Source organism: Charadrius vociferus, unplaced genomic scaffold, assembly GCF_000708025.1.
Source record: "Charadrius vociferus isolate BGI_N301 unplaced genomic scaffold, ASM70802v2 scaffold273, whole genome shotgun sequence".
In the NCBI taxonomy this organism is placed as follows: domain Eukaryota; kingdom Metazoa; phylum Chordata; class Aves; order Charadriiformes; family Charadriidae; genus Charadrius; species Charadrius vociferus.
This window is the reverse complement of record NW_009647750.1, coordinates 1,260,803-1,272,028: the sequence shown is the minus strand read 5'-3', so window position 1 is coordinate 1,272,028 and position 11,226 is coordinate 1,260,803. Positions and strand designations below refer to the sequence as shown.

Here is an 11,226-nt window from a genome sequence, read left to right as displayed (position 1 = left end):
CATAGAAGGCCACCAAATTTGTCAGGCATGACTTGCCCTTGGTGAAGCCATGCTGGCTGTCACCAATCACCTCCTTGTTTTCTGTGTGCCTTAGCAGAGTTTCCAGGAGGATCTGCTCCATGATCTTGCCAGGCGCAGAGGTGAGACTGACTGGCCTGTAGTTCCCTGGGTCTTCCTTCTTTCCCTTTTTGAAAATAAGGGTTATGTTTCCCCTATATATATGTTTCTCCTATATATAAACTTCCACTTCCTCCTTTGGAAAAGTCAAGGCAAATAAGCGTTGGATAACCATATGGTTGTAAATGTCAGGAATGAAAACTGGTTATGTATTTAAGGTTTTCTTGAATTCTCTTATAGACAAATCTTATGTAAGTTTGTTTACGTTATTGCAAACAAGGAATTTTCAAGGGATCCTTGCTTCCCATCTTTTACATAAAGCTTATATTGTTAAGTTGCCACTGCAGTTTAATTACAGATTCTGGGCTTTACGTATACTCATTGCAAAGGTTAATGCAGAATTCAGTCCTAATGCTGCAGCACACATCTACTTGTATGAGTTATTTACAAGCTTATACAGCTGTTATTCTTATCTCCAAGTATGTTACTTTTTGTGCTATTTCTTGGCAAGTTACAGTGAAAATCTTCACTTACTAAACCAGTCTCTTTTGTCTGTTTAGCTTACTGGTACCAGTACTAAAGGTTTTAACTTAAAGCCATAAAAAAATGTAGATCAACTTTCTAAATATTAAATTGACCACTGAAATGGAATAGTTTTGTAAAAGCAATAACGAACTATTGCTGCAGATCTTCAATTCAAAGAGTCATTGTTAGCAGAATTCTAGCAGTTCTTGTTAATGAAAAATTCCCTGGTTAAAGTTATAATTTAATTTAGAACAGCTTAATCTCACAAAATTAGTGCATTTCAATTGCACTGAAATAACAAAACTGACTCTCCTCATCAGGTATACAACATGTGCATCTACAGAAGTAACTAGCTGAAATTATAAAAGTAGTGGAGCTTTCTGAGCCCTTTTAGTATCACACGTTCCTTCATTGGAGCCCATATAGCAAAGCAGCCTCAGTTGTACAAGGAGCTTTTTGGTTGTCAGATGGGATTCAGACAGAGAAGAGGACAATCCCTGGCCTTTCTTGGGAAGGTGAGGAGAGAGAGGAGATGTAATACTAACTTTATAGTGCATTAGTTGGAGCTGATAATTTTGGATGACCTGTTTTTTCTTGGTACAGGCTCTTATCCCTCTATTGACTGACATTAACAGTACAATTCAGTTGTCCAATTGCAAGTTGCTAGTGGCATTTCACAGAATTCACAGAATTCACAGAATTGTTAGGGTTGGAAGGGACCTCTGGAGATCATCTAGTCCAACCCTCCTGCCAGAGCAGGGTCACCTACAGCACGTTACACAGGACAGCGTCCAGGCGGGTTTTGAATGTCTCCAGAGTGGGAGACTCCACCACCTCTCTGGGCAGCCTGTTCCAGTGCTCCACTACCCTCAAAGTAAAGAAGTTCCTTCTCATGTTAAGATGGAACTTCCTATGTTCAAGTTTATGCCCATTACCCCTCGTCCTATCACTGGGCGCCACTGAAAAAAGACTACTCCCATCCCCCTGGCATCCTCCCATTAAGTATTTGTAAGTATTAATAAGATCCCCCCTCAATCTTCTTTTCTCTAGACTAAAGAGACCCAAGTCCCTCAGCCTTTCCTCATAAGAAAGGTGCTCCAGTCCCCTAATCATCTTTGTTGCCCTTTGCTGGACCCTTTCCAGCAGTTCCCTGTCTTTCTTGAACTGGGGAGCCCAGAACTGGACACAGTTCTCCAGATGCGGTCTCACCAGGGCAGAGTAGAGGGGGAGGATGACCTCCCTCGACCTGCTGGCCACACTCTTCTTGATGCACCCCAGGATGCCATTGGCCTTCTTGGCCGCCGGGGCACATTGCTGGCTCATGGTCATCCTGTTGTCCACCAGGACTCCCAGGTCCCTCTCCACAGAGCTGCTCTCCAGGAGGTCAGCCCCCAACCTGTACTGGTGCATGGGGTTATTCCTCCCCAGATGCAGTACCCTACACTTACCCTTGTTGAACTTCATAAGGTTTCTTTCTGCCCAACTCTCCAGCCTGGCGAGGTCACGCTGTAAGGCAGCACAGCCTTCTGGCGTGTCAGCCACTCCTCCCAGTTTTGTGTCATCAGCAAACTTGCTGATGGTACACTCTATCCCTTCGTCCAGATCATTGATGAATATGTTGAACAAAACTGGGCCCAGTACTGTCCCCTTAAGAAGCATTAGAGTGCTCAGAACATTGCATGGCAGATGCAGAGCCAGAGCTGTGCTCTGAGCTGCCTGCTGGATACCAAGTGGAATATTCGAGGGCATTTTGGATTGTGCCCTAGATGGTGTTCTTACTAGATGCCTATATGTAGGCACCAAATAAATCTATCAGAAATGATTGTGAAGTGATCATACACTTTCTAATGCAAATGAAGCATTTTTATAGTTTCTTCTTTCACTGACTTTGAGAAGCCAGCACGTAGAAATAGGCAATATTTTTCAATATTGGGAGAGTTATTTGTGTCTTGCAGTGAAAGGTTTGTATTTTGTACTTGGGTTTAGAGTTGAATAAATATACTGGTTTACAGATTAAATTTTATATATATTTTTATGCTAAGCATGCTGAATTCAAAGTCATGCTTATGAAACATAACATTTTTATCTTAAAAAAAAAAATTATTTTTTTTTTACCATATGTCCATCTTCAGTTCTGAATCTGTTGCTTAACTTCTTCCTCATAGTAATGGTCTAGAACATGTTTACAACAGATAAAAAGATGAAAACTAACTACATAAAACCCTTTATTGTATAACTCTCTTAAATAACACGCAAGGAAGTTACATGTACTAGGATAGGTCTTACTACAAATCCTGAACTGAGATCTCCACGTGTATTTAAGAACATTTGACTTGAGCTACTGGAAGTCATTTATTGTGTACTCTTGAGATATCTGACGTAAATTAGTAGTTTCTGAGAAACTATAAAGTTTCTGATGAACAACTAAGTCTGATAGCCTTTCTTCTTCTCTTGGGACCTTTTCCAATGTAGTCTTCCCTCTGCCCCTACTTTTCCTTTCAAAAGAAACTTTTTTTTTTTTAATCTGAGGCTCTAAAGTTTCCTAGCTATGGATTTTAAAAATGCCTTATCTGTCTGTACTAGGTTTTCTTTAAATACTGATTTACCGCATGTTACCTGAAATGTTCAGGGGATGTTAGTAGTCCATAACTGACATTTACCCTTTTCTCAGGTGAGGCACACCTCATCAAGCATGTCTGGAGAACTGGAAAACCTGCGCTTTGGTGGCATTTTGAGCAGCTCGTGTGGGAGCAGCTATCCAGGCAGATCTTGTATATGGTGAAAAGGGGAAATAAAATAACCTTACTGTTTGGAATAAACGGAAGAGTTTGATTCTGTTAAGTAAAAGATGATTGCCAGTGCTCAAAAGCATGCTAGCTGTCTGCGTGGAACCAGTCCAAGGAACAGGTCTTTAGTCGGGTTTTGCATAGGCTGACTGCTAGGGCTCTACTAAAGCACTGATGCTAGATTTCTAAAATGGAACAAGGTGTTAGTCCAATTGTAGCCTCTATTTGTTAGTGCTGGTGGTGAAGTTACTCAGAGAATAAAATGTTGGCTATCCTTATTCTTCCCAAAAGTTTGGAAGTCTACAGTTCGAAGGGACTGTTGATGCCCTGTCGCACTTATGTTTGAAGCTGATGCCTCATTAGCTGGGCCACTAAACTAATGACAAGGTATCAAAAATTGTAATTTATAGGATTCTTAGAAAATGACAGACATTGACTCTCATTACAGAGTCAAGGTAACTTTTTCCTCTATGAAATAAAACTTGTAACTCAGGGAATTCTGCAGCTGTGAACAGGAATGCTGGCTCAAATGCACAGGAGGGGAAAGAAAGGTTAATTCAGGCTTTTTTTAGCATGCATAGTATTGCAGTGAAGGCTCCCAGGTTGGAACCTTGCAAATTAAAATCTGCTGTCTCTAAGCACCTAGTTCTTTCACTGACTTAAGGAAGGATTTTGATTGTGGTAGGAAAGGTGGGTATCTTTACAGGCACTTTGACAAAGGTGTTAAAGAGTAAAGCGAGAATTGGGGTTTCTTGGGGTTTTGGTGTTGTGTCCCATCCATCGTCCATGTGTCTCCCACACACACACCCCAACCCCCTCTCCCCCCAGTTCTGGTTGGAAATGAGAGATGGAATTCAGGATCTTGAACACATTTAACACTAGGATGAGCCACCTTACAGCATTAACCATTGTTTTTACATTTGAACAGTGGCCTTGGGATTAAAGACTTAATGTTTAATTCCTGACTTTGAGGTGCCACATAGCTGTTGTTACTTTGCTTGTTGTCTTTGTTTCTCTGCCCTACTGGACTTTGATTTGGAAACTAAGTATGAGATAAATTCTTCTTTACTGAAACTGAATGCATTTAAATAAATAATTTCTCTTGTTACTGGTCATCTATTTTTTTGGGGAGGGGGTAGTACAATATATCACAAATTCTTGAGAAACAGATTTCTAAACGCTAATGACATAATTGTATATAGTTTGCCAAGAAAAACCCTCTTCAGGAATCACTTACGACCTTTATAAAGTCAAGCATTTTTTAGGATCAAGAAAAAAAAATCAAACCATCTTCACTGAAACTAAGTTAAACAGGTTCATGGCTTGTAACGAAATTTTCATGCTTATCTCAAAAGTTTGAAGCTGTAAACCTAGAAATATTTCAAAAGCAAATTATTTCATGACCTGTCTGTTAAGCTAGAAATCGAAGGTTTTTTTTCTCCTGAAACTGATAATATAACCTGAGTTATTTCAGATGTCTCCAAGAAGCTGTCTAGTGTATTAATCTTGAAACTTGATATGTTGAAGACTGAAGTTGTTTTTATTAAATTTTTAACATCCTAGAAATCTTTCTAAATGACAGGTTTTGGAAATACTCATGAATTTTTCCAGTGTGCTCTTGCTTAAATAGCTTATTCAGCCTATCATCAAAAATCTTTTTGAAGGCATGTTGTAACACATAATACCAAGAGATTCAAGTCATCTGAGGATGACTGTTATATGTGATTTCATTGTACCTGACTGTCAAATGTGTATTTATCTATTTAGGTTCAGACAAAGAAGGAAGAAACTTTGCCACCATCACTTAGTCAAAACATTCCAACTTTCTATTTTCCCCGAGGATGTCCTAAGGAAAAAGTGAATATAGATGCTGTGATTGCCAAAATTGAGAGAACTTTCTCTGAGTTTCCAAATGAGAGGGCAACATTAGAAGACATGGGGAAGGTTGCAAAGGTGAGAACTTGCTGGCTGTCTGCTTTTAGTACTGTATGCCTATCGAAAGGAAACATGAGTTCTGTGTGCTGTTTTCTGACATTATGTGTTTTCATCTCCTACAAAGTAGTACCAGTAAGACATCATATTCAACATTGTTGATAGCACGGTTATGTGTGGAAATCTTTACATTAACTATGTCTCAAATAGCCCAGCATTTTGCTTACAAGAAGAAACAAACATTAAAACAAAACTTGAACTCTTTTTTTTCTTTTTTTTTTAGTTGCATAAACAACCAAATACTGAAGGGCACACTGTGTGTTGTTCTATATTCTGTATTGACCAACAGACTTAAAGCAAAAGCACTCTTAATACGCATTTTGTTTTCGGGCATCCACAGTGTTTTTTCTCATTCAGCAATGTCATGAACCTCCATTGTAAAGAAACTGAAAGACAGAATGGTTTGGTAACTTGAGATTGTAGCCCTCTAGTTATTACTGAAGAGCTAATTTAGAGTTACAGCAGAGTGAAAATTAGACAGCAGAAAATACTTTTTAATTTCTGTGTAACAGACAATAAGCTAGTTAAACTAAACTTAAATTTCCATTTTGTTATACTGAATCAATGTTTGATGGTCCTGGTCCTGGTAATGACTCTCAGGTTATCATCCCTGTTCCTGTCACTTTGCATTTAAAGTCCGGGGTCTAGAAAGCAGAAACAAAGACTTTTCTCAAGAACAGGACTGAGGGTTCAGAAACTCCTTGTTTGCCTCACCAAAAGTGTTTAACTGCTAAGCTGAATGATGGGTCCTGCCTCCCACAGGTCCTTTCCACACGGAAGTGAGGAGAGGTGGAAGAGACCCTTCCCTCTCAGCAAGAAAAGTGGAAGGGACCAGTCACCTACAAGTCAGTGATGACAGTCACCCTCCTGAAGCATAGGGAAAAGCCTCTCAGACTGAGAACAGTATTCATCAAACTTGCTTTTTCTTATTTTTTTAAAGTACTGATTAAACTATTACACGAGAAGTAACTGACCTTTTGCTCCAGTGACCTTGAACACTATGCAGTATTCACAGTCTTATTTGAGATCTACACGCGTTTCTCAGATGGCAGCATGACTGACTACTCCAAGTCATAGTCAGTTTTAGGCGAGAGATAGGTACTTAGCTGTAACGACTGAGGGAGCTTGGAGCAGACACAGAAGCAGCACTGTAGGTATATCGAAGCATTGAAGTTGTGAAGGTGTAACTTGGATATCCTGAAGCAAGATACTCCTGCTTGGGGCAGGTGGGCCTATTACTTAAAATTGGATAGAAGATATGCATGCATACGCAAGGTGCAGGCAAGTTGAGCCATCCTCTGAGACAGACAAATGTGAACTTGCTCCAGTTCAGAAGTTGTGTAACTGTTTGTAGTGTCTTGAGCTCAGCTTAAAGATATCCAGCCCTTTAGCAGAGCTTATTAGCATGGACTCTGTTCAGCTGCTGGGAGCGTGGACAGGGCACACATGTGACTGCATTCATCTGTTAGGAATGCTGCAAGTTGCCCTATGTTTTGCTTTCCACTTTTGGATTTCTGCCTAAAGCAGTTGCTTAAAATTAATTATTTTGGAAGGTGCAGTTGGTTTCAGAAACGGTTTAAAAAAATACGTGCTTTAATTTTTTCTTCTTAACAATTGTAAAAATTAATTTTTTAAAGACTTAAGTGAGGGAGTAACCCTCAGATAAGTAATCAATGAACTAACTTGATGTATACTTTAATTCTAGGCTTGTGAATGCCCTCTTTACTGGAAAGGTCCTTTGTTTTATTGTGCTGGAGGTGAACGAACAGGATATGTGTCAGTTCATAAATTTGTTGCAATGTGGCGGAAGTAAGTAGATTACTTTTTTAGAACTACTGCATTTTTTAATTGAAACGTGATATTTTAAGCTCTGAATGAGATCCAATTTGTAAAGAGGAATAAAACACTTTCCCATAATCAACCATTAACAGCAAACTTGTACCTGGGAAAACATAAGTAAATCATCACTTTAACACAAACAAATCTTTATTGACAGTGTTCACAGATTTTTAACGTGTTAGGTAAATGACTGTCTGTTTATGGGAAAAGTGGAAAAACATGGCCCTAACTTGTAGATGCCAGTTCTGGACAAAATGCTTTTTCTTCTTTCTAGTTCTTCTTGAGTTCTAACTGAAAAACTTCCTTTCACGTAATCAATAACATGGAGTACCCACCTCCTGTAACGTAAAAGTATGAGACAGTACTACCTTCTGCTTTAATAATTTCACTTGGAGCATACTTTGACATTTGCAATTAGCTTTTGAATTAAATCTTGTGGTTGCAGTTTCGTAGGCCTTGCACTATGATGCCTGTACAAGGTAGTACGAGCAATTTTCTGCGTAGAGTATTAAATGGAAATATTTACATTTCAGAATACTTCAGACCTGCTATGATGATGCTGCAAAGTTTGTTCATCTTCTAATGAACCCTGGATGTAACTACTTGGTGCAAGAAGACTTCATTCCCTTTTTACAAGTAAATTGCAACTGAAACTAGTTCTGGAAACACAATAAAAATGATGGGCAGGCAAAGCCCTAATTCTTTTTTTTTTTTTTTGCGCTAAACATACTTTTTTCTGGTCTTCATTAAAGTTTATTGATAATATTTAGTGTAACTCGCTTCCTATGGTCCACTGAGATGCTAGTGACTGACTTACATAAAATAATTACCTGTAAAATAAGGTGAGGTGTTTTTAAGAGCTACAGTAAGATGCATGGATTTAAAATTGCTTGCAGGAGTAGCACATGTATCAGAACCCTTATGGTTTAGAAAAGCAGTTGAAATTATTTAAGTCAAGGAGGCCCTTTGGCAGGCAAAGTAAAAGTGGTGTATGAATTCATCACCTTTACTAATAAATGAATAAAACCTACATTGGCTTTTACTGAATCAGCCAGGCACAGAAATTCAAGCTACAATGGTCAGCAGTGTTAAAAATCTTCATCCCATCTAAAATACACTAAAGCTTTTGTTTATCTGGTTTCTTTAAAAGATAATTTTAACCAAAAAAAAGTCAGCAGTGTTATTTACATGAAGCAGGTTCTAAATGAAGATTTCATTAATGATTCTGGTGGTTAATTTGAACTGTTTTGGTTAAGGAAGCAGATGTGCTAATTGTTTTATATAGTTACTAATGAATACTGTTTGGGATATTGTTATTCCTTTTTTTGTAGGATGTGGTGAATAGTCATCCTGGCCTATCGTTTTTAAAAGAAGCATCTGAATTTCACTCTCGGTACATTACCACTGTAAGTGATTTTTATTTGGAAAAGCTATTTTTTTTAACTAAGTAGGAAAATCAAAATTATTAATGTTGGTCAATACGTATAAGCGTATTTGTCCCTTGAGAAAAGTTGAGTATGCTACCAGTCTTCATTTCTACATACCTAGAAATCTTATGAAGAAACACTGAATTTCTTAAGCATCAGTTTCTCTTAATATTTATAAGAAATCAATGAACTTAATACTAATACTACACTACTACAATTCAGTATTTCTCTTATAAGTTAATGAACATTAAACGAAGAGCAGACTGTTATCTTAAACACTTGATTTTGGCTACAGTCTGTACTCATTAGAATCTTGACCTTACTCTGGGTTTAATTAAATGGAATTTTGAATGAAAAGTGTATATTAACATGATTATATTCAGTATTCAGTAAAATAATGGTAATATTGAAGCTGCTTGCCACTTTCGTCTCTAGGGATTTTTCTTTCTAAGCAGGTTTTATACACGAAAAGTTCCATTTCTCTCTTCCTAGGGTTATGTGACTGAAGTATTCTTTCTGTACCCAAGGGAAAAATCAGTGGCATTAAATTTTCTTAACTGTAGACTAGACAGCCAATTCCACTGAAGTCTCAAAAGACTAAAATTCTTCAAAATGACATTCAGTACACTTTCTTTGTGCATGTGAAAAATAGCTTAATGAATATTCTCCAACAAAAAAACCATGCAAAGTTGATCATCTTTTATCCAGTTTATAGTTTGACCCAAACCAAAACTGTGGAAGCTTTTTTTAAAAGCGTGTGGTTTTGGTTCCTTATGTCCTTCTTAACAGAGACTACCAGCCCGTCAAGTATGTCCGGCTGCATTAGGTTTTGCTTCTTGTTATAATGATTACATGAGCTCCCAGAACTTTCTTGTTAGACATGACTGAAGGAAATGTTCTGTCTGTGAGTAGTTTTCTTTCTTAGTGGATTCTGGGTTGTATCAAAGCCTGCTCTGCTCAAAACTATGAAAGCTTTGCTTCCTGCCGTGAACAACCATAGGAGGGAAAAGGTCCTGCCTTTTCCAGTTACTTTTCTTTGGAGGAAAAGCTTATTTGAGTAGGCCTGAGTCTATCAATACTGAATAAACTAGTGCTAGCAATACTTTTCTAACAAAACTTAGTGTGGTCTTCAACAGAAATAGTGTTCAATCAAAAATCCCCAAAAGTAAATTAGTATTGTTATGAACATAGCAAGAATATTTGGAATACTACTCTGCAGATTGAGGAATGTCAGGACTATCTGTCTATTCTTAGCCTATTTTAAGATGGAGTTACTATTGCTCAATAGAGTCTTCTAAAATTGTCCTGTAAGTTATTAGAAATAATTATAATTTTTTTTTTCCTAAGGTGAAGTAAGGCATTTCATAGCTGTATTCAAAGTAGCTTTACCTTGCTACATAAAGCTTCATCTAAAGGACTTTGTAAGCAATGCAGTTGAAGACTCAATGTCTGTTCATGCTAACTTCCAGTTACAAGTTAAATGATCTGGTTTTCTGCTGTATTTGTCCATATACATATGTGTGTATATATGAGTATGCATACATACATTACACACATCTCTTTAGCAAAGCAGGGGTCTTATAAGTGTTGTACAACCCTGGAAGCAATCAGTTCTGTCTCCTAGGCTATGGTATAGGTTGGTTGGTCAATCTAGTGGTAAGGTTAGGTACATATGTTCAAGATAAAGCTAAAATATATTAAAAACGTTTGCCCAGACAAGTGAGATGTGTATATATAACATCCTTGTAGAGTAAATGTAGTATCTGAATTAGAATTCTTGAAATTGTAATCTCTGTATTGCACCATTTCCTCTCCCTTCTGACAAACCACTGTGCAGCATAGCAATGAAGACAATTCTCTGACAATTTGCTTATATTCTGCTTCGATTCACTTTGGAAAACCGTTCTTTTTAAGTCTGTTCCCAGTTGTCTTTAGTAAACATTCAATTTTGGTTTTATTTTTGGACCAGTTAAATGTGTAACAGATGAGATAATGACATGCAGATGGATTAAGTTGCAAAGCTAAGACAAAACCTTTTTAGAAAAAATTGCTTTGTAGTATAAGCCAAAAATGGGCCTTCCCTAAACTCACAATTAGAATTGAGCTAATTAAGTTTCAGAAGTAGGCTAGTCTATTCTCCTTTCTGGATTTATTGAACCAGCTGTTCTTGTTCAAAATAAGAGCTGCAGAGCTTGCTGCATGCTGCAGTTTAAGCTTTACTTTTAAACTTTGATTAAATTACTCTTCTACTTGTAATTTAGAAATGATTGGTTTGTTTAAACTATTGATTTAGTGCAATTAAAGTCTGAAGTGATAAAAACTTAAATAATGAAGTCTTCAGTTTGGAAGAGGTTTTATTTGGGGAAAAGGATTTCTAAAGAGAGAATTCTTTTAGCTAGTAACTACTGTGTTGCAAATGAAATGCTACATGTGCAATATTTGGTCTTGCTAATTAGCAGGTATAATCAATCTCCAGTTAAGCAGTTGTAATTCGTAATATGTTTAGATCTTTTCTCCACTTTTGTTAGCAGTGAATGCCT

The 11,226-nt window shown here is 37.5% G+C and overlaps 1 protein-coding gene across 1 annotated transcript in view; it reads left to right on the top strand.

Annotated features, from left to right (window-relative positions):
• Nucleotides 1–11,226, top strand: part of PPP2R3B (protein phosphatase 2, regulatory subunit B'', beta) — a 51,513-nt gene that overhangs the window by 25,562 nt on the left and 14,725 nt on the right. The window contains exons 2-5 of the mRNA XM_009882112.1: nucleotides 5,196–5,381; nucleotides 7,126–7,229; nucleotides 7,793–7,895; nucleotides 8,591–8,665. Of these exons, the coding sequence (XP_009880414.1) occupies nucleotides 5,196–5,381; nucleotides 7,126–7,229; nucleotides 7,793–7,895; nucleotides 8,591–8,665 (468 nt within the window). The remainder of the gene's footprint in view (nucleotides 1–5,195; nucleotides 5,382–7,125; nucleotides 7,230–7,792; nucleotides 7,896–8,590; nucleotides 8,666–11,226) is intronic.